Source organism: Mobula birostris, chromosome 12 (genome assembly GCF_030028105.1).
Source record: "Mobula birostris isolate sMobBir1 chromosome 12, sMobBir1.hap1, whole genome shotgun sequence".
In the NCBI taxonomy this organism is placed as follows: domain Eukaryota; kingdom Metazoa; phylum Chordata; class Chondrichthyes; order Myliobatiformes; family Myliobatidae; genus Mobula; species Mobula birostris.
The window spans coordinates 73,847,761-73,875,636 of NC_092381.1; the positions used below are offsets into that span (position 1 = coordinate 73,847,761).

At 41.6% G+C, this 27,876-nt stretch overlaps 1 protein-coding gene across 2 annotated transcripts in view; it reads right to left on the reverse strand.

The window, feature by feature from the left end:
• camsap2a (calmodulin regulated spectrin-associated protein family, member 2a) overlaps positions 1-27,876 on the reverse strand; it is a 180,610-nt gene that overhangs the window by 142,333 nt on the left and 10,401 nt on the right. For both annotated transcript variants that reach the window (XM_072274141.1, XM_072274140.1), the window contains exon 2: positions 24,019-24,278. In XM_072274141.1, the coding sequence (XP_072130242.1) occupies positions 24,019-24,278 (260 nt within the window). The remainder of the gene's footprint in view (positions 1-24,018; positions 24,279-27,876) is intronic.

Consider the following 27,876-nt stretch of genomic DNA (forward strand, 5'->3'; position numbering starts at 1 on the left):
GAACGTATGGCAACACATGAGGGCTACCCCCCAGCACATCCTTGGGCTGTGTTGGTTGTTAACGCAAACGAAGCTCCAATGTACCTGTGATAAATAAATTAATCTGAAGAGCTACAAGATAATGTTGCAGTTGGTTAGACCACACTTGGGAGTATTTTGTTCATTTCTGGTAACATCATTATAGGAAAGATGTGGAAGCTTTAAAGGGGGTGCAGAGATGATTTACTGGAATGCTAGAGAATATGCCTCATGAGGAAATGTTGAGCGAGCTCGGGCTTTTCTCTTTGGGGTGACAGATAAGAAGCGACTTGATAGTAGAATACAAGATTATGAGCGACATAGTAGATAACCAATACCATTTTCCCAATGCTGCAATGGCCAATACTAGATGACATCCACTTAAGGTGGTGGAGGGAAGCTTACGGGAGATGTCAGAGGTGGATTTGATTTTTTTTTTACAGATAGTGGCGGGTGCATGGAAAACACTGTTGGGGGGGGTGGTAGAGGCTAATAAATGGGATATTTAAAAGGCTCTTAGACAGAGCATGTGTATGTGGAAAAAATAGTGGGCTGTGGATTGTACAGGAGGGAAGAGTTAGATTGACTATGATGTATGCTTATATAGGTTGACACAAAATAGTGTCAGAAGGCCCATACCCTGCTATACTGTTCTATGTTCTAAATATTCAGCAGCTCAGAGTGATACAGCACAGAAGGAGACCCATATATATGTCTGCCAAACAAGATCATCTATTTCAATTAACGTGCAGTTGCAACATGATATTCCAACTCTTGTAGTCGGTGTCGTGTGTCTATATGGATGAATGAAGTTTTTTTTAAAAAAAGGTTGAATGAAATGAAAGGAGGGTAGGTAAAAGGAATTATAACTGGCTGTTCCTCAGAGGTTTAATAAAAAGGATCAGTGAATGAGCAGAATACAGTAGCTCAGAGTTGTGAATACACTGACATACTTCTATGTTGCAATTGCCAAATGCAATACAATGGCTGTATATAAGTATCTGTACAATATATTAAACAAAGTTAAGAATACTCGAAGAAAAACAATACCAATCTCCTGAACTTTTTGATTTTCCTATTTTTATGGATGGCCTGATATTATATTCTGCAAGTTTACAAGACAGGTGACCCCAGCCGTATCAATGTTCTTCAGCAATTGTCTGCCTGGTGCCACTGGTTGCATAACCTGGACTTGAAACATGCACCAAATGCTCATACGACCATCCGCCAACTGCTTGCTTGGCTTCGTGTAACCCTGATTGGGGGCTAAGTAGGTGCTACACCTTACCTAAGGGTGACTTGCAGGTTAGCAGAGGGAAGGAGCACTTTCCACCTCCTTTGATAAAGACTTTTCTCCACCCCCACCACCCAAAGAAACATCTTATCATCCAGAAAATAGATTTTGAGTTTGACAATGTGCTTGTGATGCCGCTGTAAGTATTTCATTGTATCTATGCATACATCAACTTGACTTTGACTTTTAAATATTTCTAATATGCTAATGGAGCCTGGAGACTTTTCACTTCTGACGTGTAGTGTTTTCTCTGTGGATCACTGATAGTCCTACCTCCACTAACTTCTCAGGCATAGCACTCCAGAATGCTATACCTCTTCCCTTCCTGTTTCCTGTAAAAATGCCAGTCCCATTTCTCAGTTCCTTCACCTCTGCCACATCTGTTTCCAAGATGAGGCTTTCCTTTCCAGGACATCAGGGATAACCTCCTTCTGCAAAGAACGGGACTTCCCTTCCTCCACTATTGATGCTACCCTCACCCACATCGCTTTAATTTCCTGGACATCCACACTCACATCTCTTCCCACCGCCTTAACAGGGATAGGGTTCCTCTTGTCCTCACCTACCACCCCATGAGCCTCCGTATCCAACACACCATTCTCCACAACTTCTGCCATCTTCAATGAGATCTTACCACCAATCACATCTTTACCTCCCCCCACCTCTACACTTTTTGCAGGGATTGCTCCCGCTGTAATTCCCTTGTTCATTCATCCACGCCCCCCACCACTAATCTCCCTCTTGGCATTTATTCATAAAAAAAAGTGCTAGACTGCCCATATTCCTATTCCTTTACCTTCACTGGGGCCCCCAACCAGTCCTTCCAGGTGAGGCAACACTTCACCTGCAAACCTGCTGGGGTCATCTACTACATACAGTGCTTCTGATGTGACCTCCTCTACATTGATAAGACCTGACATAGATTGGGGGACCCAACACAGATTGCTGAGCAGCTTTGCTCCATCTGGATAAAGCAGATTTCCTGGTGGTTAACCATTTTAATTCCAATCCCCATTGCAATTCTGACAGGTTGGTCTATGGCCTCCTCTGTTACCACGAAGAGGCCACGCTTAGGTTGGAGGAGCAACATCTCTTATTCCATCTGGGTAGGTTCCAACCTGATGAAATGCACATCGATTTCTCTAACTTCCATTGATTTCTCTCTCTCCCCCCTCCCACTCTGGTCCTCCCTTACCTCTTCCCTTCTCCTCACATGCCCACTGCCTTCCTCTGATGCCCCTCCACCTTCCCTTCTCCCATGGTCCACTCTCCTCTCTTATCAGATTTCCTTCTTCTTCAGCCCTTTACCTTTTCCACCTATCACCTCCTAGTTTCTTAATTCATTCCCCCCTCCTCTACCCACCTGGCTTCACCTATCACCTCCTAGCTTGAACTCCTTCCCCTCCCCCCACCTTCCTATTTTGGCTTCTTCCCCCTTCCTTTCCGGTCCTGATGAAGGGTCCCGGCCTGAATCGTCAACTGTTTATTTATTTCTATACGTGCTATCTGACCCTCTGAGTTCCTCCAGTATTTTGTCACTCTGGATTTTTAGCCTCTGCAGAATCTCTTGTATTCCAGAATGCAACCTTCTTCTGGGAGGGGGAAAAAAACATTTCCTCAGATCACTGATCTTCATTACAATGGCGCAGAATAACATCTTTAGGCCATGGATCCATCATTAAAACATTGCATTGCCTTAGAGTCCAACCTTATACGGCTGTCTGCGAATGCTGGTGTTCCTGGGACTATTCAGGCCTTATAGAGTATCTGCATCAAAATAAGCAGAGACAGCCATGGCAGGAAAGTGGAAGGTAGTCAGATTAGGTGATTAGAAACCTGTTGACCAGGAATCATGGGGTAGGACCGGGCATTCGAGAAGATAAGGAATGGGGCAGACCATGGGGGTAAATTGTGCTAGAGGCATGGGCCTGACGTTGAAGTTCGGAGCAGGGAAACAGAAATGGTCATGAGTTTGTTGAGGGGGGTGGGGGTCTTCATTTCTATATGTGGATAGGTGTATATAAAAAAGGCAAATTTAAAGGACCCTTCCAGCATAATTTTGCTAAACATATTCATAGTGGGAATGACTATAGACTAATGATTAATGGAGGCTGGAGAATAATTCCTATTGTTCAAGAAATCACATCGAATCCTAGGAATAGCCACTCAAATTCTCTCTGTAGCACTAAAAATGACATAAAATATTTCAACTGCCTGTTTTCTGGTTTACCAATCTACAATTGATCTGAATGCACTGTAAAAAAAAAGGCACAGTCAGAATCTAATGTCTAGGTCAAGGACTGTAATTCAGATAGGAGAGACGATTGAACCAGTATGGCCCAGGTGCTATGGAACTAAAATCAAGTGCACACTCCTGACAACTGATAAGCAATGACCTTACAAAAGCAAAATGTTTTTTTAGAAGATCTAAGCATGTGCCAGCACCATTTTGTCATCAGCTTTGATCCTTCCATTAATAGGTCTGGTTAATGTGGAATCTATGACCAGCTCAAGTGTCACATTTTCTTGATATCATCATCCAGGCTGCACAGAGAGAACTAAAGGCCAGCGAGCAATGTGGTAAGCCTGTGTGAACACTTATACGGGTCCTTACAGCAGCAGAACATCACCCAGTCTTTGGCTCGCTAGTGACGTGAAAGCCACTCAACAAATTATAGCAGGAGTAAACAGTCAATGTTTCGGGCCAAGATTATGTATCTGGATGTGTCCTGATGAAGTGCCTTGGCACGAAATGTCAACCATTTACTCTTATTCTGAGTTGCTCCAGCATTTTGTGTGTATTACTTTTAATTCCAGCATCTGCAGATTTTCCCTTGTTTGAAATTATAGCAAGAGTTCTGCAAGATGAATCACTTCACCATAATTAATTGCAATTACATTGTGCTGGTAATGGCAAGTAGTGAGAAAGATCAATTTACAGTCCCTTCTTGAGTCAAGACACAAGCAGGCATACGACATTTCACACCATCTGCAACCACTGAGAAGAGCAAGCAAGGTTAATGTGCATACTCATTTTCCACTTCTTACATTAGAGTCATCCACATAGAAACAGGTCTTTGGATGCACCAACTGCCCATCTATACTAATCCTATTTGTGAGCATCTGATCAGCATCCTTCCTTGCTTTGTTGATTCGAGTGCTTCGAGATACTACATAAATATCGTGATAGTCCTTGGTCACTACCTTTGCAGGCATGCATTCCAGAATGCAACGACCTTCTGGGTGAAAAAAATTACCTCCGATCACCCCCTAACCCCTTAACTTCTCACCTTAAATCCATGTGGTCTGGTTTTGAGATGAATACAATAACCTGTTCTTTAACAGATTTGACATTGTGGCCCCTGTCCATCCCCCACGATTCATCTGTTGTCGGCCCCCAACCAACACACACTCCACTCTCCCCTCCTACCCCTCCTCACAGCCCCCCACCCTGCTCTCATGACTATACCCCTCCCCCACACGAAACCACCACAGTGGGCTTCACAGCTGAACAGGTGAGAAGACAGTTGAAACGTCTCCACCCAAGCAAAGCTGCAGGCCCGGATGGTGTCAGCACCAGGGTGCTCATAGCCTGTGCCCCTCAGCTATGTGGAGTACTTCACCATATCTTTAACCTGAGCCTGAGTCTCTTGAGGGTTCCTGTGCTGTGGAAGACGTCCTGCCTCGTCCCTGTGCCAAAGACACCGCGCCCCAGTGGCTTCAATGACTACAGACCGGTGGCATTGACCTCCCACATCATGAAGACCCTGGAGAGACTTGTTCTGGAGCAGCTCCAGCCTATGGTTAGGCCACACTTAGACCCCCTCCAGATCACCTACCAGCCCCGATTAGGAGTTGAGGATGCCATTGTCTACCTGCTGAACCGTGTCTACACCCACCTGGACAAGCCAGCGAGCACTGTGAGGGTCATGTTTTTTGACTTCTCCAGTGCATTCAACACCATCCGCCCTGCTCTGCCAGGGGAGAAGCTGACAGCGATGCAGGTGGATGCTTTCCTGGTGTCATGGTTTATTGATTACCTGGCTGACAGACCACAGTACGTGTGCTTGCAACATTGTGTGTCCGACAGAGTGATCAGCAGCACTGGGGCTCCACAGGGGACTGTCCGGTCTCCCTCTCTCTTCACCATCTACACCTCGGACTTCAACTACTGCACAGAGTCTTGCCATCTTCAGAAGTTTTTTGATGACTCTGCCATAGTTGGATGCATCAGCAAGGGAGATGAGGCTGAGTACAGGGCTACGATGGGAAACTTTTCTCACATGGTGTGAGCAGAATTATCTGCAGCTTAATGTGAAAAAGACTAAGGAGCTGGTGGTAGACCTGAGGAGGGCTAAGGCACTGGTGACCCCTGTTTCCATCCAGGGGGTCAGTGTGGACATGGTGGAGGATTACAAATACCTGGGGTTACGAATTGACAATAAACTGGACTGGTCAAAGAACACTGAGGCTGTCTACAAGAAGGGTCAGAGCTGTCTCTATTTCCTGAGGAGACTGAGGTCGTTTAACATCTGTCGGACGATGCTGAGGATGCTCTACGAGTCTGTGGTGGCCAGTGCTATCATGTTTGCTGTTGTGTGCTGGGGCAGCAGGCTGAGGGTAGCAGACACCAACGGAATCAACAAACTCATTCGTAAGGCCAGTGATGTTGTGGGGATGGAACTAGACTCTCTGACGGTGGTGTCTGAAAAGAGGATGCTGTCCAAGTTGCATGCCATCTTGGACAATGTCTCCCATCCACCACATAATGGACTAGTTGGGCACAGGAGTACATTCAGCCAGAGACTCATTCCACCGAGATGCAACACAGAGCGTCACAGGAAGTCATTCCTGCCTGTTGCCATCAAACTTTACAACTCCTCCCTTGGAGGGTCAGACACCCTGAGCCAATAGGCTGGTCCTGGACATTTCCATCTGGCATAATTAACATATTATTATTTAATTATTTATGGTTTCATATTGCTATATTTATACTTTATTCTTGGTCGGTGCAACTGTAACGAAACCCAATTTCCCTCGGGATCAATAAAGTATATCTATCTATCTATAAGTACACAAGAATACATGAAAATAGAGCAGGGGTAAGTCATTAGGCCCATCAAGCTTGGACCACCAAGTAATATGGTTACAGCTGATCTTTGTTTCCAATTCCTTATCCATTGCATTTGGTCCTTTATTTGTCAATTTATCACATATTTACCTACCTCCATTTTAAAATACTTTTTTTTATGATCTAGCCACCAACCTTCTGGAGCAGAGAATTCCACAGATTCAATTCCTTTCTTTTAAATGACCTGCCCCTTTTCTGCTAGTCGTCTCCCCTTCTTTCAGACTCTCCCACTAATGAAAACGTCCCAACATCTTCCCTGTGAAGGATCTTATACTTTTGAATAAGGTAACGCCGCATTCTTTTAAACTCCAAGGAATACAGGCCCAAACAATTTCTCATCTCTGTGTAGGGCAACGCTCTTCCCATAACTAGCTCAGTCCCCCTTGTACTGCCTATATTGTGACTACGTGCTTTTTAGTCAAGAGGACTAAAACTGTGTACAGTATTCCAACTGCATTAAAACCTCCTTTTTGCTTAAACTCCAACCCCTTTGCAAAGACAAAATGTTGATTACCTTAAATACTTGCTGAATGTGTCTCCTAGCTTTCTGCGATTCATGCACCAGAACACCAAGATGCCTCTGTACTTCACTCATTTGCAATTTCTCTCACTTGAGATGTTTTTAGATTTCTCTTTCCAGTGTACGACCTCACAGTTGCACACATTAAACTCCAGTTGCCAGTCTTTTGCCCACACACTCACTCTGTCTATATACTATAGAAGTATTGCAGCATTATCACAACATACTCAATGATATCACTGGCTAATTTGCAAACCTGCTCTACTGTTTGTTCCTCCAGGTCTTTAATGTCAATAGTGAACTATTCTGAGCCAAGAATTGATTCCTGTAATACTGGATTAATAATTCCTTCCTTCATTTTCTCCCATTTTGAGGTTGTTAGTCTTCTGGATCCTAAAAAAAAACTTGCATCCCACTTTTCAATGTAACATAATCCTTTTCCTCTTTTGTTAACTATCATTGTGTCCCTTTCTCATGGGATCCTTCTTCTTGTCTGGGATAAACGCTTGCTGAGCAGTGCAGACCAGCTGTTTGAACAGCAGCCAGTGTCCATCTACACATAGCTCAATTACTCCATCTTAAAAATCCTCCATCGTGCCATTATAATTGTCCTTATTTATATTGAAGGCATGGGTTATGGAGCTATGGTGTTTATCCTCAAACTATATTGGAATTCTATCATGTTGTGGTTACTATCCCCTTGGGAATCTTTCACAAGCTCTCTGATTGATGCTTCCTCATTACACAAGACCAAATGTAAAACAGCCCATTCCTGGGTTGCTTTGCAATGCACTGCCATAAAAAGCAATTCAAATGCATTCTGCGAATTCTTCATCTCAAATACCCCTGCCAGTTTAGCTTATCCAATCAGTTTGGAACCTCCCATGATAACTTCAGTTCACTGCAATTCAAAATGACCCAGGCATTTCCCCATTTATTCTCTGACTAACTGAGACATCAAATTCTGGGAAGTCTATAGACTGCTCCCAGCTGCGTCTTCCTTCCCTACTATTCATGATGTTAACACAGACCTATTTTATTTATGTATTTATTTATTTATTTATTGAGACACTCCCATTTTAGTATTTCTTAGCACTGCTCAGGTGCATTTCTGTAACTAAATTATTAACCCTAACTTCCTCTCCCTTTGGCTGTCCTTTAGAAATAGTATATAACCTAGAATATACTGCACCTGCTCACACTATAACCATGTCTTCTCCATCATATTCATATGTTACTACTTGTGCTGTCAACTCTTCTGTTTTGTTGCAAATACTAGGTGTATTAAAATAAAGAATATTTAGCTTTCATTTTTTTTTACAGTTAATTACCACTCTGGATATGCTCTGCTTTGCATATTTTGACTTGCATTTCTGCTCTGGTCTATCACACTCTCCCTCACTATCTTGTGGCATTGCTCTCTCATCTTCTCCCAATTCATTCAACCTCTATTCTTAGAGAAGAGCCTCCACTCTGAGTTATAGCCCTTTCTATGTCAATGGTGTTAAATACCGCTGGCACTAGCACACTTAGTACCTGCATTAAAACAAACTTATACCCTTCATTACCATCAAAAAGAAAAGTGAACAGTAAAGAATTAATCAAGTTTTTCTGGACCTGTATAACACTGCAAATTAATGGCACCAGCTCTGGCAAAGAGCTTCCAGATTCACTTGAAGTCAGCCATTTCAACTTTCTGTGGCACCCTGAAAGTGGATATAAAGATGCTGGCAGTGGGATGACAGAGGTAAAATTGCTTACAAAATGCCAAGTTTGCAGTTTTGTTCTCCTTTGTCTCCAATACTCATTCAAGACTTACTCCCTTCCCCATCAGGATATCAAAACACTTAGCTGCCTGCAACAAAAGGAATCAAATGATGTAATAAATCACCAAAGCATCGTGAGCAGCATCCATGCCAAATTGAAGCAAGTGATCAGGACAGTGCATCTGGTCAACAATCAACAACCATAAACCAACCTTTGATCGATTGGGAAAATGGTATCTTCAACCAATACATCGTTTAGCACATTGAATGAATGCTACCTAAATAACCCTTAGATTGTAAAGGCACTAAATAACTGGATGTGCAACATATTTTTGGAAATCTTACCACATAAATTAAGAATAAAAGTACTTATCCAACATGCATTCCATACCGCTAGGTGTGCTCTGCAACAGCTTAGTATTCTACACCAGTATTTGACTTCACAACAATTTGACAAGCAATCAAAATTTGGAAGAAATAGAAATGTCAGTATTATTTTCACAACACTGAAAATATGGAGGCCATAATTCTAAAAGAAAATTTTAACCGTGGTCCAGATTTTCCAGGTATGTATAAACACAAAAGTACAACTGTATTCAGCATTTGTACTGCAAAGTGCAGATTCAATCACTCTACAAGGTCACTGTAGTTTCATCTCCTTCAGCTGCAACAAAACAGCCAAGGCAACTTTACTGAATGTTCTCCCCAAATACAATACACTAAAAAGAATTAATTAAAGACAGACTTTAAAACAGCTGCTAAGACACCAGAGATAACAGCATTTTGCTTTTTTTTTTACAAAATTGCACTGCCCAAGAGAGCAGATGGGCCCTCAGTTTAATCATTTTTGAACTCAAAACTCTAGAGGGAGCTTTGAACCCTCCATCATTGAACTGAAGAGAGAATTTTATCAACCAAACTGCAGCCCAGGCCAAGCTTTTTCAGCATTACACGATAGTTGTAAAAGTATTCAAATGATTGTGCATACCCCTGAACATTCCTACAAGCCTGTATTGTTCCCTGTACTGAGCTATTTCATCCAAAGGATGATATGCTACCATGAAGTCATAATCGTGTTGGCTTTTAGATGATATCAACTGTTCATGGTTATTCACTTTTGGCAGCTATTATTAAACTCCTTAGCTCATTTTCATTTGTACACTGACACTTTTTCTTCAAAACCAGAATTATGGTTGTTCATTTTTCTCTCTGCAATGAATGCTATTTCAAAAACAACATTTAAAATATAACAGAAGATAACTTCACTTGCCCATCACTGGAATTTTCCTACGACCTATGGACTCACTTTCAAGGACTCTTCATTTCATGTTCTCCATATTGCTTGCTTGCTTATGTACGTACATACTTATTTATTATTTCTTTCTTTTTGTATTTGCACAGTTTGTGGTCTTTTGCACACTGGTTATACGCCCAGTTGGTGCACTTCCATCATTTCTATTACAGTTATTGAATTTGTTGAATATGCCCACAAGAAAATGAATCTCAGGGTTGTATAGGGTGACATATATGAACTTTGATAATAAATTTACTTTGAACTATAAAGTCTGTGGGAAGGTTATAGGTGCTGAAACATTAAAAGAACTGACTGATTACACCTCTCTCTGAAGATGAAACAGCTAATGTCAACAGAATATTAGTGGCCAAGGCATTGGATAAATAATCACATTGTTCCAATATAACACAGAATATGAATAAGGTACCCTTCAAGTTAAGTAGCTGTTTGGTACTTGGAATGACATTGCTTATGCAATGACTTTCGCTGTCCTGAGAATACTAACTGGGCAGATATTGCAATAACTGACAAGCCAGTCATACTTACCAATTGCACACTGCAGTTTTCTCTCCCCAGGGTGTCACAGACCACTCTTTCCCAGGAAAAGTCTCCAGCAGTGGTTTAGTCCCCATTCACCTCTTTCCAACTCCTAAATATCCAACCTCCAGGTACATACCAACATATGCCAGCACTGGATCACAAGGAGTTGGGGATCTACGAATGATGTAAGGACTTGGGGCAGGGGAGTACACTCATTTATTGAACTTAGTGAAGATCCTGCTGGATTGGGTATAGGCCAGTTGAGAGACAGAATGATGGACCTGTCTGTTCATCATCCAGCAAGAAAAGCTCCTGAGTGCCAGTTATTGCAGCAGTAGCTGCTGGGGGATGTTTTTAAAAAAATACCACAAAAAGCGGGGAGAACAGAAGCAAATTAAGCCCAAAGGCAAATATTCCTGAAAGCTCAAGATAAACCACCTGATGTAGATGCATTCACATTATTAGGGATAGGTGATAATTATTTTTGTTATTTGAATAATAACTTTGAAGCACCAGCATTTCCAAATCCATGACCTTTACCAGTTTGAAGGACAAGGGTAACTAATGCAAGGGAACATCACCACCGCCTGGAAGTTGTGGTCCAAGCCACACACCCATCCAACTTGGAAACATATTACTGTTTCTTCACTATCACTGGGTCAAAACCCTGGAACTCTGTCCCTAACAGCATGATGGGGCTACCTACAGTTCAAGGACTGAAGCATTTCAAGACAGCAGCTCACCACCAACTTAATCCAGACTGTTTATTTCCATGCACAGATGTTGCCTAACCCACTGAGTTCCTCCAGCATCTTCTGCCTTGCTCCTGCAGTCCAGCCTCATCAGTCTCTTGTGTCTCCATAGTGTACAGTATTCTTGGCAGGATGCATGAGTGCAGCTATGGCCACCGCCGAGGGTGCATGCTGTATCGATTCCTAACAGCGCCATTACTCCATGCCAATTAAAGTGTCAAGCAAGATTAAAATTGGCGAGGACGAGAGCAGAAATGAACAGGTGTTCAGCGCTGCCTGTCCGTGTTTGACTGGTCTCTTCTTGTCGCTGCTTGCGGACGGAAGGCGCCGGAGTCTTGGGTCCAACGCCACCAGGTTCCGGGGCAGCTGTGCTCTGCATCCATCGGGCCACTCGATGGGCTTTGCTCACCTCAGTGCTGAACGTGCTCCGCACCTGTGGCTTCACTATCAGGGGCTCTGCAGTTCATGTTCCTTGTGCTTTTGTTTAATTCTTTTTTACTATTTGCGCAATTTGATCAAGATGCTTCAGTGCTGAACCTACTCTGCAGCTATGGCCTGCAACCATCAGCACAGCGCTCAGTGGCTATGACCTGTAGCCATCGGGCTGCTGGACCAGCTTCACTTGCCTCAGTGGCTCCACAGCTATGGACTCGAGTCTGGGGTGTTTGCAGTTAATGGCCTTCATTTAGTTTTTACTGTTTGCGGAATTTGTTCTTTTCTTTCACACATTGGGTGCTTGATGGTTTTGTTGTGCGGGTTTTTTCTTTAAATGGGTTCTATTGCATCTTTTTTGTTTTGTGGCTGCCTGCAAGAAGACAAATCTCAAGGTTGTACACTGTATACATACTTTTATAATAAATTTAGAACTTCGTGGAATTCAGGACGGGGAAGTTGAGGGAGCACACACCAGTCCTCATCAAAGGATCAGCAGTGGAAAGGATGAGCAGTTTCAGGTTCCTGGCTGTCAACATCTCCGAAGATGGATCCTGGGCCCAATACAATCGATCCAATTACAAGGAAGTCACAACAGCAGCTATATTTCATTGGGAATTTGAGGAGACTTAGCATGTCACCAAAAACTCACGCAAATTTCTACAAACATACCAAGGGGGAGCACTCTAACTATGTGCATCGCTATCTGGTACGGAAGGGTCACCGCAAAGGATCAGAAAAAGCTACAGAAAGCTGTAAACAGCCAGCTCCATCATGGACACTAGCCTCCCCAGCATCAAGGGCAACCTCAAAAGGCGATGCTTCGAAAAAGGCAGCATCCATTATTAAGGACTCTCATCATACAGGCCATGCCCTCATCTCATTGCTACCGTTGACGTGGTAGTACAGGAGCCTGAAGACACACATTTCATGAACAGCTTCTTCCCCTTCGCCATCAGACTTCTGAATGGATAATAAATCCATGAACACTACCTCGCTTTTTTTTTGCTCTCTTTATGCACGACTATTTATTTTTTATATATGCTTTGTATTCTGGTTAATTGGGCCATTGGTTAATTGGGGCAGCAGCTTATTTGAGACATTATGCCACTAACCGGGGCAGGAGACAGTTACCAAACATTTTCTAAATAGTATCTATTGCCTGCACCTGCTGTGGCCATTAGACACTACACTGTGCTCAGAGTGAACAGTTTTTAAAAGAGCATCAATCGCGCGTGTATGTGTTCAAAAAGCAGTCATTTTTGTCACTGATAGTTGGCAAGAAATAAGCATTAAGACAATTCAGAACTGTTTTGATCACTATGGTTTCAAGTATTCAGATTTGGGAATGTTTGGAATGACTGAGAGTGAAAATGAAATGTTTTCACTCCTTCAACAAGTTAGGGACTACGAAGAATTAAGATATCAATAATCATCTTGAATGTTACCTTCATTCCCCAGCAGACACTCGGCTCTCACCAAGTAGCCATTTGCATGCAACAGCAACCAGGCCAGCTGGCCTCATACTCCAGTGAGATAGGGATGTGGTGGTCCCAGCACGCAAAGTCAGCTCTGAAGTCAGCTCTCGGGTGGAAGAGATCCACAGTGAGATCAAATGGCCAGGAAGGTGGTTCTGCGTGGAGAGCAAAGAGCATGACAAGGCACAGAGGTAGTCATGGTCACCCACTGCAACCAGGGAAGAACCCAGTGGCAACGTCTACCCGTCTCATTGGACCTGGACTTTCGAGGTTGAGGAAGTAGAACTGCCCCAGTGCAACGGCTCTTCCACTTTAAGAACTCTCCCGCACAGATTTCCTTTCATCATCGGATTCTACACATAACCACCAGTAGCATTGGCAATGTTCTAATTTGTTCTGTATTTCATTTAAATACATAACTTGTTATCCAATTAAATGGTAGTTGGTCTTTTTTTATGCCTTTTTAACTACTTCCATGAAACTTTGGCTAATTGGGGCAGCCGCGTAATTGGGCCAAAATGTACTGGTCCTGATGTGTCTCAAGTAAAGAGAACCTACTGTAAATTTCTTATTATCATTTATATTTTTTAAATTATCTATTGCAATTTACTGCTGCTGCTAAAAACAACAAAATTTCATGTCATATGCCAGTGGTATGAAACCTGATTCTGAAGTCATCCTTGATCCCATGGCAGTTGAGAGAGAGACAAAGTTACAAAGTTACCGGGAAAGTAGAGAGAGGGGGAATGGAACTGAAGGGAGCGCTCCGCTCAGAACAGGCAAAGACCAATGGGCCAAATGGGTGCCGTGGTAGCTTAGTGATTATCTTTATTACAACTCCGGTCGTTCCGGAGTTCAATTCCGGCATCACTCTGAGAGGAGTCGCTGTACATCCTTCCCGTGGCACACGTGGGTTCTCCCAGGTGCTCTGGTTTCCTCCCACAGTTCGGAGACGCACCAGGTAGATTAACCGGGTTTGTCAGGGGTTGCTGGGGTAGCATGGTGCGAAGGGCCAGAAGGGCCTACTTGACGCTGTATCATTGACAGAAAATAAATGGCTTTCTTCTGAGTCAGAATAAGCAAATTTAGATGTAAAAGAGATTGATGATCAAACAAGTGATCCTCAGTGTTGGTATGAAATTCCTTCATCCACTGGTGTAAGGCAATCCTCTTACATCAGGAACTAATTTAGTTCACCTCCTTTGGATTGTCCCCAGTGTTAGAATATCCTTTTGTGTTGAACAGCAGTGGTTCAAGAGGCAACTCACCAAGATTTTCTCAGGCGCAATTAGGAACGGCCAATAAATAGTGGCTTTAGCAATGCTGTCCACTATCCAAAATATAAACTTGGGAAAAATCAGGTAGTTCACTGAGTAATTACCTTCTCATGATGGACTGAGTGGGGAAAGGGGGAAGTACGTAAAAGCCACCATTCCTTCAAAATTCCACAGTGAATTCTGGTTAACTAGGCTATCAGTTAATCAGGGTAGCTGAATATTTATGACAACTCTTTGAGAACAAAAGCTAAGCGAAAAAATTACCCGGATACCCTTCCTTTATTTGGGACATCGTTCCACTTAATTAGGGCAGGGCACATTTGCTCTACAGTTTCTATCTAGTGTCAGTCATGTGCACTTCTGTGACCACTAGACACTACACTGTGCTCGAGCAAACAGTTGTTAAATACCATCAGTTGTGTGTAATTGTGTTCAAAAATCAGTGACTTCTGTCTCATAATTAGCATGAAATAAGCAGCGAGACAAATCAGAACTGTTTTTCTCATTGCAGTTTCAAGCATTCAGGTTTGGAAAAGTTAAAAAAGGCCAGGAGTGAAAATGAAACGATTTCACCATTTCATCAAGTTAGGAACTATTAAGAACTTAAAGGTATCGACAATCAATTTGAATGTTACAATGAAAATGAAGAAGATTTGGAGGATGCAATCATTGAAGGCATTGTATGAAGGCAATCCATCATCTGTATTGGGTGTCTGCACTGCTTTTGTTCATTTATAGTCAATCAAAAGAACCGCGGTAGTGTACACTGAATGAATTCCTCTATTGATAATTATTAGGAACGAACCAAGTTTTTATAAATACATAATTTGTTACCCTGTTTGTTTTATACCCTTTTAACTATTTCCATGAAACTGGCTAATTGAGGCAACTGCTTAATTGGGCCAAAATATACTGGTCCCGATGTGTCTCAATTAACCAGAATCGACTGTATTAAAAATGTAGGGTGCAAACAAGGAAAGGTGCTCAAGGATACAAGACTCTTGATACAGTAGCAGACACAATAGGTCTAAAGTAAGAAACAAACGACTGCTAAAGTTAATTCAAAAATAACTGAGACAAGTGAATTGGATAACTCCCTGATGGGGGAACAAAACATCGGGGGAACAAAACATCAGGGGAACAAAACATCATGGAACCAACTGGACAGCTCTGCCAAGCAGCCAGCAAATCTCAATGGGCTGAATGGCTGCTGTGGTGTTGTTTCAAAATGTGTTGGCCGAATGTCATACTGTAATCATCTTCATGTTAATCAGAAGACACGTAACAGTCGTCCTTCTATGTTACTACACCAATACCTTAAGGTTACCTACCCATAGTATTCTCAGAACATCCTCACCACATGGACTGCAACAGATCAAGAAGAAAACTCAACCACCTTTTGACGCCTTATCCCAAGAATGATAAAAAACGTGTGCTTTCTCTGAAAAATACCAATTTTCTCCCCCCATGGGATGCACAGCAGAAGACAGCCAAGACACCTTTCAAGTTCACGACCTCTTCTATTTAGAAAAGCAAGGGGCACGAAAGTCTTTTAATCTCTTCCTCAGTCATTCATGCTCCTGTCCATCAGAAGTGCTGCGGCACACAGACTGTAATGAGGGATGGAAAGTGAATGGTGCCTCTCCTGGGGCTGCCCAATTCCCAAGAATGAATATTTTACCAGCTGCCAATGGTTTAACCAGACACGATTCACCTTTCCAACCCCAGCGCCCTGATCAGTTACCTTTAACCTAAAATGCTTTAGAAAAAAAAAGGTTTTATTGCACATTTATGATACATGGTATGTATGCACGGCAGCCATAAATCAGTTCATTCAAACAGCTCAATCAGCAGTTTGCATTACAAGTGAAAACAATGCCACATTCCAGCTTCAGGCCAAGAATGCTTGCAAGGATGACTTTAATTTTAAAAATGTGCAAAGCACATTTTCTTGCTTCAGGTTCTCAAATGATATTTCTGCTGGTTCCTTGGTAAAGCTGTCCAACCAGCTTCATGCTGTTTTATTTTCCCTTCAAGTATTTATTCACTTGACTTGTATCAGTTGCTTTTTAATTGGCTTCAATAGTCCTTTATTCCCCATTTTTGATTTCCATTGCATCTGCTACTAATGAATAGGTTCACCATTAATAACACTGTCTCAGCCTCACATTATATGTAAAGCACAGTTCCACTTGAGCACTTTCATACTTATCAGCTATTCACAAAGTGTACATAATATTTAGAGGCAATCTCACAGAATAAGGCAGCTGGCCTCAGTACATTGTCCATGAGGGATAAAGGCATGGAGTACCCATGAAATACAAAAGATCTCTTTTGTAACCGATATTCTGCCCAATTAAATAAAAATATGACTAATGTTTTAAAAACATTAACAGGCACCATTACGCATACATGTTTAAATACTTAAAAGGAAATGATATTGGCTAACAAATATTTCGAACGAATGAACTGACACATTGAGTGAACAGCTTTGGAATCACAAGGCGCTGATGTGAAAACCAAGACAGTGCATTTGACAAGTGGCCTGGAAACTGATCAGTTTAAATAGGCGAGGTTGGCTTCTCAACATGGACATGCATAAAGATAAAAGGTCATTCAAAAAATGCTTGAGGTAAGGCATGAGGTCACCCTCATGAGTACCTGTATTCACAGACAGCAAATGAATCTATGCTAACAAAACTAATTATATGTTGTGTTCACTTTCCTATAACAACTTATGAGACCTGAAGCCAGATAACAGAACAAAGCCGGAACATGAAATAACCTTTATTCAGTAAAGCCACAAAAATCTCAAAACCTAGAACTCAACAGTATATTCCAAAGCGTGACTATTTAAATGGTTTACCTAAGAGCATTCAAAATGTTGATACGAACAATAACCAATCGGTGAAAGTCAGTCTGAGATTGGTTGTCTCTGACCAATAGGTGTTAGTTGATCTAGCTCACCCTAACACCACCCTCTTGAAGACGATTACCTGTAGGATTTGAGCTGAGGGATAAAATGGATAGGAACAACCGGCTTATGCTGGTGATCAGATCTTCTTAGTAGTTGCAGGTTGTCACTTTCTTGTTGCAATGTTGCTTGCGACTGTGCTGTGGCTGGTGATCAGTTCAGCTGGGGCAAATCAAACCCTTCCAGCAGCAGATGAAGGTCCAGCTCTGTGTTTGATGATATGTCTGAAAAACTTGTTGGGCCTTCGGCACCAAGTGGTCACAACTGGTTGATGTGGCAATGCCACCGATATCTGTCTACGATAACTTCGTAGAGCGCTTTCCCCGTTCATTTGCCAATCTGACCTGGTACTCAGGAGTGTTGCCCATTGCGATACTGTCTGACTCATGCTGCAGCTCCAGGCTTGAATGACTTCTCCCGTTGACCAAGTCTGTGTGGCCGCCTTTATGCACCTGACCACCTGCTGCCTCAGATGTTGGATGCTGTGGTAGCACTGCATCCAACACTGTGTGCAGTTTTCTTCCCAAAAGTGCTTCAGCTGCTGACTTCCCCTCGAGGCCTGTACGCAGTGTAATTCAATATGTCAGCAGAAATATGTTGACAGCCTTCCCCTCTTGATTTTGGAAGTGACAGTTTGAAGGTACCTACAAACCTCTCTGCTTGGCCTATGGACTGTGGATGATATGGGGGTGAGTGAATGCGGATAATCCCACTATTCTAGCAGAACGCAGCAAACTGCTGTGAATTGAGTTGAGTGCCATTGGCAGAAACAAGTGTTTCTGACCTCCCAAAGCAACTGAAGATCTGCAGCCGCTGTTGAAAGGTAGCCTCTGTCAATGTTGACCATAGATAATATTTTTGGCCATTCAGAATAGGTGTCAACCAGGACAAGGTAGGTAGACCCACAATTGGACCAATGGAGGCAATATGTACTCAATTCCAAGATCTGGTAGCTTGACGCCATGGCTGTGGAGTGGTTCTACTTGGATTCTTTGCTGCCATAGAGCACTAAGTACACCGATTGCATATGGCTGTGATACCTTCATCTACACCCAGGTAGTACACAAAGCTTCTTGCCAGGGTTTTTATGCTGATTCGTAAGTCTGGAGAGGGCAGCTGCCTGACCAAGTTCCTGGGTTGATGTGTACTTGATTTCAACATTTTAGGCCAATTCCATCATTGCCCACCTTTGCAAATGGTTAACTGCATACAGTAGTATGTCTTTCTTAGACCCGAAGATGGACAACAGTAGCTTGTGATCAGTAAACAGAATGAAGTGTCTGCCACAAAACATCTTTTGGAAGTTCTTCAGAGCAAAGGTGATTCCCAAGGCTTCCCCCTCAATTTGTCCATAGTTCCTTTCTGCTGTGGTCAGTGATCTGGCTGCATGCATAACAGTTTTATTGGAACCATCAGGAAAGATACGGGATATGACAGCACCCACCCTGTAGCTGGATGCATCTGTCCTGACAACGATTGACAACTCTGGGTTAAAATGCACCAAAAGGTTGGATGACAGCATATTCGTCACCTGATCAAAAGACTCTTGGCATTGTATGGACAATTTCCACATGGCTGGTGCACTGCTGGGAGAAATGCTGAATAATGGCTGATGGTGTTCAAAAATGATCATAAAGTGCTGACATCTGATGGTGGAGACATCTTTAAGATAGCAGGGATATTTTTGGGTTCTGGGTGACGACCGGGTACTTGAATCCAGGTACTTGATTGAAGACATCAGGAGGCTGCATTTTTCTGCCTGAAGTCACAATCCAAACTTTTGCAGTTTGTTCAGAGTGTAGTCCAGGCATTGCTTAGATCTGCCTGATCCGTGCCCCCCACAATGAAATTGTGGAGGTCAGCAGCAACACTGTCCATAAGCTGTTTGAAAATTGAAGGAGCTGGCCTTACCCAAAAAGGCAAAAGGAGGATTAAATACACCAATTATGTCTTGTAATGGTGAGAAGCTCCTGTGAATTTTCCCCACTTCTACCTGGAGGTACACTTCAGCCAAGTCCAACTTCACAAAATAGCCACCACCATTCAGTTTGGCAAAGACATCTGCCAGCACCGGTAATGGGTACTGCTGTGTCTCCAGAGCCACACTAGGACCAGTTGAGAAGCCTGTACACAACCTCACTGTACTGTTGGCTTTCTTTATAATAACTACTGGAGCTGCCCAACATGAGTAGTTGACAGCTTTGATCACACCAGCTTGTTGCAGGCGGTCCAGCTCGTGCACCATGATTGGTAAGGCTGCATATGGTACTGGTCTTCTGGGACAGAAGATTGGCTTTGTGTCTGAACAGACTTGGAGTTCTGCTTGCAGTTTGGTACAGCAATCAAAACCTTCTTGAAACACTGCTGCATAGTGCTGTTGTAATTGTTGTACTGTCTCACGTATTGATGGTAGCACGGCATTGAATGACATGATCTAAATGACCAATATCTTCGTACAGACCTCACCCAGAATAATGCTCCAGAGATCAAACGTCCATCCAGTCAATATTAAGGACATTCAGATCTGGCTGGTCCGTTAGGTAACACACACCATTGACTTGGTTACTCTTCAGCTTCACCATACAATGCAACTGGCCAATCAGCTGGAGTGTTCCACTGATGCATTGTAGGTGGTGTGATGAGTTAATCACAAACTTCTATAGTTGCACCACGGAGAGCATTCTGACAGGCTGCATCACTGTCTGGTATGGAGAGGCTACTGCACAGGACGGAAAGAAGCTGCAGAAAGTTGTAAATCTAGTCAGCTCCATCTTGGGTACTAGCCTGCAACGTATCCAGGACATCCTTAGGAAGTGATGTCTCAGAAAGGCAGCGTCCATTATTAAAGACCTCTAGCACCCAGGGCATACACTTTTCTCACTGTTACCATCAGGTAGGAGATACAGAAGCCTGAAGGCACACACTCAGTGATTCAGGAACAGCTTCTTCCCCTCTGCCACCCGATTCCTAAATGGACTTTGAAGCTTTGGACACTACCTCACTTTTTTTAATATACAGTATTTCTGTTTTTGCACATTTTTTTAATAATCTATTCAATATACATAGTTGATTTACTTGTTTATTTATTGTTTTATTTTATTTTTTTCCCCCTCTCTTTCTGCTAGATTATGTATTGCATTGAACTGCAGCTGCTAAGTTAACAAATTTCATGTCACATGCCAGTGATAATAAACCTGATTCTGATTTGACTGGTGGGGACCCTACTGCCCAACACGTGCGTTTGAAAATAATGGTGATGTCTGACACTATATCAGGTTGTAGCTTGACCAATTAACTGTTGATAAATAGTAGATGTAACTTCTCCTGGGGGGACTAAGTCAACTCTGATTGTGACCATTAAATTCCTTGTAGATTTTGATGGCTTTTAAAATTTCTTGTCCTTGTGTTTCGCTGACCTAGAAGACAGTGAAGGATGGCAAAAGCCTTCTTGGTAACCATTGGCATTTGCTGCAAAAATGCTTCTTGTATTGGCTGCTTCCTGCAAAATGCCATGAACTGCAATTCCAACAAGCTGTGTTTGTCCGCTTGGAGACCTGCTGAGTGATGATGTCTGGATCATCGGAATCAGCATTGACATGATTCTGTTCGACCAGGTTGGAATCTTGCTTCAAGTTGATCGAATGCTGACATTCCTGAGTATCAGCTTGCAGAGACATATCAGGGACTTGCATATTTCTGCATCACCAGGTGCCTGAAGTCCACACAAAGAAAACTATCAGACACTTGAACTGTAATTCCATCATGTTACCCAGCTTGAACTTTTCACATTTGTGATTGATGGCACCAGCATACATATGTGATGAAGTCATCAGTATCTTTTTTTGATGAGTTTCAGGCAGTGGTAGTGAACACTGAAGAGAGACGACCGCTCTCCAAAAATGCTTCTGAGTTATTGGACAGTTTCGTCAAATGAAAGGTTAGGCGGTTTCCCAGGCAGAATGAATTTGAAATAATGCTCATGTCCAGCAATACCCAGTCTTCGGAGTAAAGTGTGTGTCTTCCATGAGCCATCTTTATTGCCAAATTCGACCTGGAATATATCTTCGTAATGTTTGAACCATGATTCAAACATAACTCCCAATGCAGCATCAAACTGGAAGTTGGTCATGGATGCACCACTGACTCACACAAGTTCTGCTCAGTGTTAGACACCGATGTTGTTGGACTCACCGATAACAGAATGGTCAGGGTTTAAATTCCTTCAGCTGGGCAGCCTCAAATTGAGCTTGCTGCTGTTGCAGAATTGCATGCAAGTCTTCTGAAATTGTCATGTCAATACAAAACAGCACCTTGTCACCAATGCTGTGTTTGGTCACCTATAACTACTGCTGAGACCCGACGCCACGGGATAAGACAAATATGGGTGAAAGCAGATTCAATTATATTCTTAAAATAGCACTTGAAAGGTATACAAAAAGGAAGAGAACGGTATAAACTAGACCATTATTATTAACAATCTTCATGGATTCAATCGGCTTCACCTCTAGTGTGCTGGCTCTATGAAGTTACAGAAATTACTGTTTGCTAACAGATAAACAATTCACTTATATAAGATGTTGTTTCCTATTTTAACATTGGTTTCGGCATTTTAGTTAAAGTGGCATAGAAAAGAATATCATTTGATTGAATTAAGCTGCGCCTGACTCGATTTTTGTGCACAAGTCCTTAATTCTGTTGAATGAAAGAATCAATGAGAATCCATGAAACAATGGCAAGACAAAATTACTTTCTATTTGGGGTATATTCCAGTCACAGACAACAAAAATCAATCCAGCAAATAAAATGTTAATCCCTTTATGTTTCAGGAGATGAATCTTTCATGATCCATTCCTTCCTAGTACACTCAATGTTACCATATCATAAGCCAAATGCAACCTCATTATTTCACAAACCAGAAAACAATTTCACAAACACAAATATTGTAAAAGTGTATGAATTTTATATTGCTATATGACACTTCTGACAAAGGAGGCTTGGTTCACAGAGGCACTCACAAAGAATACACCTCAAAATAGGTGTATATAAAACATATTATAAACCAAATAACATCTTGTAATGCATTTATTTATAAATATTGTGTATAAAAGAAATAAATGAAACTTTCAACTATTTTCAGTTTGATTTGTAGAAGTTCAAGTTCAGTTACATCTGCAGTCCAATGGCTAAATTTTAATTAAATGATGGCACCTGAAGGCTAATAATAGAAGACTTGGTGGTGATTATGTTACTGAACACTGTTGGAGATGATTATTTAAATAGTCACGTCTAATTCTTTTGTAACCATGTCTTTTCATTTATTGCCCAAGCCTGAAACTTATCCAGATCTGGCTAGATTTCATTATGAGGGGGAGCTTAAAATGGTCTGACCTTATGTTAAAAGAGTTGATGAAGCAACTGATGATAATTAGGCCTGGGATACTGTTTTAAAAACATCTTGGGCTGAAATGACTGACTTTGAACAAAAACACTCCCACACCCAGATATCATCCTTTAATACACTGACTTTATTTTTAGGAGTCCTTAACACCTTACGGCCTTACTGTTACATCACCTCGGAAGTGAATTCTTTCATTTACAATTGAATCAAGGCTAAACTGAAATCTCTGGATCTCCAAACAGAACTCAGACTGAGTCCTGCTGAATAGGGAATTTACATCTCTAGCATGCAACTATCAGTTTCATAGGTGCTAATAAAAGCATGGTGCAACATCTTGAATGTAATTGCACATCTTCAGCCATTTGTCAAGACTGTTATCAAGCAGAATTTGATTCCAATCCACTTGGGGCAGATTGGAGATTGATACATTTTAAGGATCATAGTATAGGGCATCTGAATTGGGCCCTGGCAGCTGAAGGCACAGCTCCCACATGAAGTGATTAAAATTAAGGATACTTAAGTGAACAGAACTGCATAAATAAAATACCCTGAAGCAAGAGAGGGCCTGAAGAAATCACAGGATGGTTAAGCCATGAAGAAATTTAAAACAAGAATGAAGGACGGCAAAAATATTTTACCACCTTCTCTCCTGAGTTAGCCTAAAGCTTTGGAAGGCCCTTCCTCAACTCTGGGTTTCTGCCAAAGGTACAGGACCAGGTGGAATATAGAGTATAGCAATATGGTTCATTCATGTGGTTGAAAAAAAAAACAAAAACCCTTTGTCAGTAAAAGCGTTAAAATAATTATTTTTCCACATGCAGTTTCTTTCACTGGCACCATCACAATTGAAGTGCATCTCCATTGCCTTAACCTTTCTGCCCCTGCATGTATCTGAAAACCACAACTACATAAATCTAATTTCATGCACATGAATAAATCATCCATTTTGTTCAACAATACAAACAAAACCAAATGGAATAAACTAATTTCATGCAATACAATAAGCCATAGCTTCAAATCCTGTATAACATTTTCCATACAGATCTTAGTTCTGAAGACAAATTTAGATCACGAATAGTATAAAAAAAAAGTACACTTGTGTCATAACAACTCAAAGTCAATTTGATCTCTTTCAAATACTCACCATCTGAATAGGTTTCTTGCGAAGATCTCTCTCTGTCACTAGTTTCTCCTGCTCTGTGACATAAAGACCCTTCTGTGCAAGCGCCTGTACAACTGCGTCATGACCTAGTAGTGGTTTGGCAGCATCACTTTTCAAGATCAGGCTCCCAGCACGGCAATACAACTCAGCAGAAAGAAGCAGGTTGACAACAGGTGGCTTAATGTGTTCCTGTTCATACTGGTCTGTGTAAAATGGCTCTCTAAGTTCCTCTGGTACATGATCTTAATAATAAAAACAAAGACATATATCAGTTATTTGCGTAAAGAACTCAAAAAAGCTGGAAAGCATTTTATTTTCTCTGATTCAACAATGTTTTGATTTGTGTTTTTTACTTAAAAACTCTTTAACCATTTAAATTATTTAAAGTTTTAAATGTCAAGAACATCCAGCATTTACAATCACTGGGAAGAAGAAATTTTTTGACATTTACTGACAAAAATATTTATAAACTTAAGACTTTTTCAAATCTCCTCTTATTTCAATTCATTTGAAAATAATTCCAGTTTTTTCCTAAAATAACAAATTCCCACTCTATTTGGTGAAACTCTTCCACACTTCAGTTTTGGACATGGTATTTTCCTAAAGCACTTCATTCAGTAACAGCACCCTCTACAGAACTGCTGGGTCAAATGCTACATGAGTCAACCCAATGCCATCATACAAGAAGTCCAGAACAAATGTAAGACCACCAGGTAACCATACACTCAGGTTTAATTGACTTCCAAACCTGTTGAAGATAATGAATGCTTCTGAAAATTCTGGGCATCGAAAGCTGATTTAAAACTTAATTAAATTATTGAACAGTTTAAGAAAAATACAAATTAAAATATTTATAATGCTCTTAAACAATTGAAAACAAACGCAAATTAATCCACGAAATTATCAAGCCAAATTCTTACCCTCTGCGTCATAATGAATGACTTGATGTTCCCTGTGGCAAATCTAATCTGGCACAAATTCAGTAGGAAAATTCCACACAGTAACTATCAGATATTGCAGGAAGTTGAGCTCTCTCACACTGCATTGCAGTTGGCTAAAGCCCCAGTATAGAATAGCCAGCAAGCTCTGCATTTTCGTGCTTGAGCTGAGATTTGAACTTCCCGAAACTTAAGAGGATGGGGAGAGGGAAAGGGGAGTGGGTGGAGAAATGCAAGCAGTTCTAAACTGAACTACTGCCCTTCCCAGTAGATTCAGGCCCAATATAAGGAATAGAAAAATTCAGTCCCATTAGAGTTTGAAAATTATTTGAAACAGAATAAATAATTTTATAAATCTGTCTTGGGAAAGTGAAGTCCATCAGCAAACTTTGAAAACTAAAATAAATACAGTACCTTATGTAGAAATACAATAAGGTTGAAAAGTTAGCCAAAACCAACTATACAGAAGCTTAACATAATAGAAGAATAAAATTGCATTCAAACAGGACTAACTATGACAAGAAACAATTGCTAATACCCAGTAGTTGCAATGACACCACATTATAAACTGCCCTATTTGTTCCAGATGAGCTATTTTCTCTTTTCTATGAATACAAAAGTTACAAATGTGATCAATGTATCAGATATTATTCAAACTTAATTTTACTTACAGTGTATTAAAAATGGGCAATGTTTTAAGATATTCTGTTCATTACTGAAAAAATGTGAAATCATATGCTGCTAAAAACTAAAAGCATTTTCACACAAAATGTTCTGTAGAAAAGGGCTTCTTAACAATTATTCACAGGATATATTAATTACAATGTTGAGATTTAAATGATGCCACTTACATTTTTTAAAATAAATTGCAAATCTATCTGTTTGTTCCTGTTTATCCCCATCAGTTTGGCTAAACCACATTTGTTGCGACTGGGTGTACAGACAAGCAGTATTAGAGGTCCCAGAAAAGGAAAGATTATGTAGCCCAATTTAGAAACATAGAAAATAGATGCAGGAGTAGGCCATTCAGCCCTTCAAGCCTGCACCACCATTCAGTATGATCATGGCTAATCATCCAATTCAGAACCCTGTACCTGCCTTCTCTCCATATCCCCTGATCCCTTTAGCCACAAGGGCCATATCCAGCTTCCTCTTAAATATAGCTAATGAACTGGACTCAACTGTTTCCTGTGGCAGAGAATTCCACAGATTCACCACTCTCTGTGTGAAGAAGTTTTTCCTCATCTTGGTCCTAAAAGGCTTCCCCTTTATCCTTAAACTGTGACCCCTCGTTCTGGACTTCCCCAACATCAGGAACAATCTTCTTGCATCTAGCCTATCCAATCCTTTTAGGATTTTATACATTTCAATAAGATACCCCCTCAATCCCTAAATTCCAGCAAGTATAAGCCTTGTCAATCCAGTCTTTCATCATATGAAAGTCCTGCCATCCCAGGAATCAATCTGGTGAACCTTCTTTGTACTCCCTCTATGGCAAGAATGTCTTTCCTCAGATTAGGGGACCAAAACTGCACACAATACTCCAGGTGTGGTCTCACCAAGGCCTTCTACAACTGCAGTAGTACCTCCCTGCTCCTGTACTCGAATCCTCTTGCTATGAATGCCAGCATACTTGTCCACTTGGTCCAAAAACTGTGCATCTCAGATGTGAATTTGCTTTTTACTTATTTATTTGCACTGCGATTTCTCTGTAGCTGCAACACTATTCTGTATTCTGTTTTTATTTTCACAAGTTCAACGTACTTGTGTATGGCAAGTTCCGCCTGGATGTCAGTCAAACAAAAGCTTTTTGCTGAGTCTGGGTACATGTGACAATAATAAACCAGGCTGCATCATCTTAGTTTTCCCTTCATTGCATACAGCTTGACCTAAAGTGTCTACAAAAGGGTTCAATACATTGCCAAGCAAATGAACCCAAACACTCACTGCTCTTAAAGTCAATCATTTGACTTTCCAGTAGTGCAAGTTTCTTGGTATTTATCTTTGCTGAATACGTCATATTCATCACACTAACATTTGAAAAAACAACTCATGATCTGCATAAATCAGCAGAGTCAACAAACAATCTGCTGGAGAAACTCAGCAGGATGAGCAGCATTAATGGAGGAAAAGAATTGATGTGCAAGTTGGAGGCACGGTCGGAAGCAGCAGCCTCTTCAGAACCAACCAGAAGTGTTCCTGCCTTTTTTATGATCACAAGACAGTGCAGACATTAAGAACTTCAAGTACTGCAGCTTTTACCCCATTGACAAGCTGCTTATTGGCGGAGGAGCTGGACTTGGAGCAGACTGTTTCACTGCCTGCGTCAGAAAGGCATTGGAGTTGGTGCACGAAGGCGATGTGCAGTCAAACAGCAAGTGATTTTCTTGGATGTTTCTCTTGCATTTGCTTGGTAATGTAAAATACTGCAAATCCGTTCCCCTGGCTTATTGGTGAGACCGATGGCGGAGGAGCTGCGTGACTTTGACTGTCACAAGGACTAGGACTCAAGCCGCAGTCTTGCCTGTTGCACAGTCCAGAAGAGGAGATGTCAGAGGTATAGCATGTTGAGTTGGCAGCTGGCCTCTCCCATCACTGCTGCCTTCCAACGTCCACTCAGTTGAAGACAAGCTGGATTAAGTGTGTGCATGCATACATTCGTCTGCAGACCGCTGAGATCTGCTTGTTCTTGCCGATAACAACCATGTACCATCAATTTACAGGTCATGTCACTCAGGAACTTGGCTATATATTTTTTTGTGTGACTGTATGTTTACTGCTACCTTGTATCTGCCTAGTGCAGTGTATGACTGTTGGTACTGTGCCTTGCACCTTGGCCCCAGAAGGCGCCATTTTATTTAGCTGGATTCCTGGATATTCACGTATGGTTGAATGATAATTA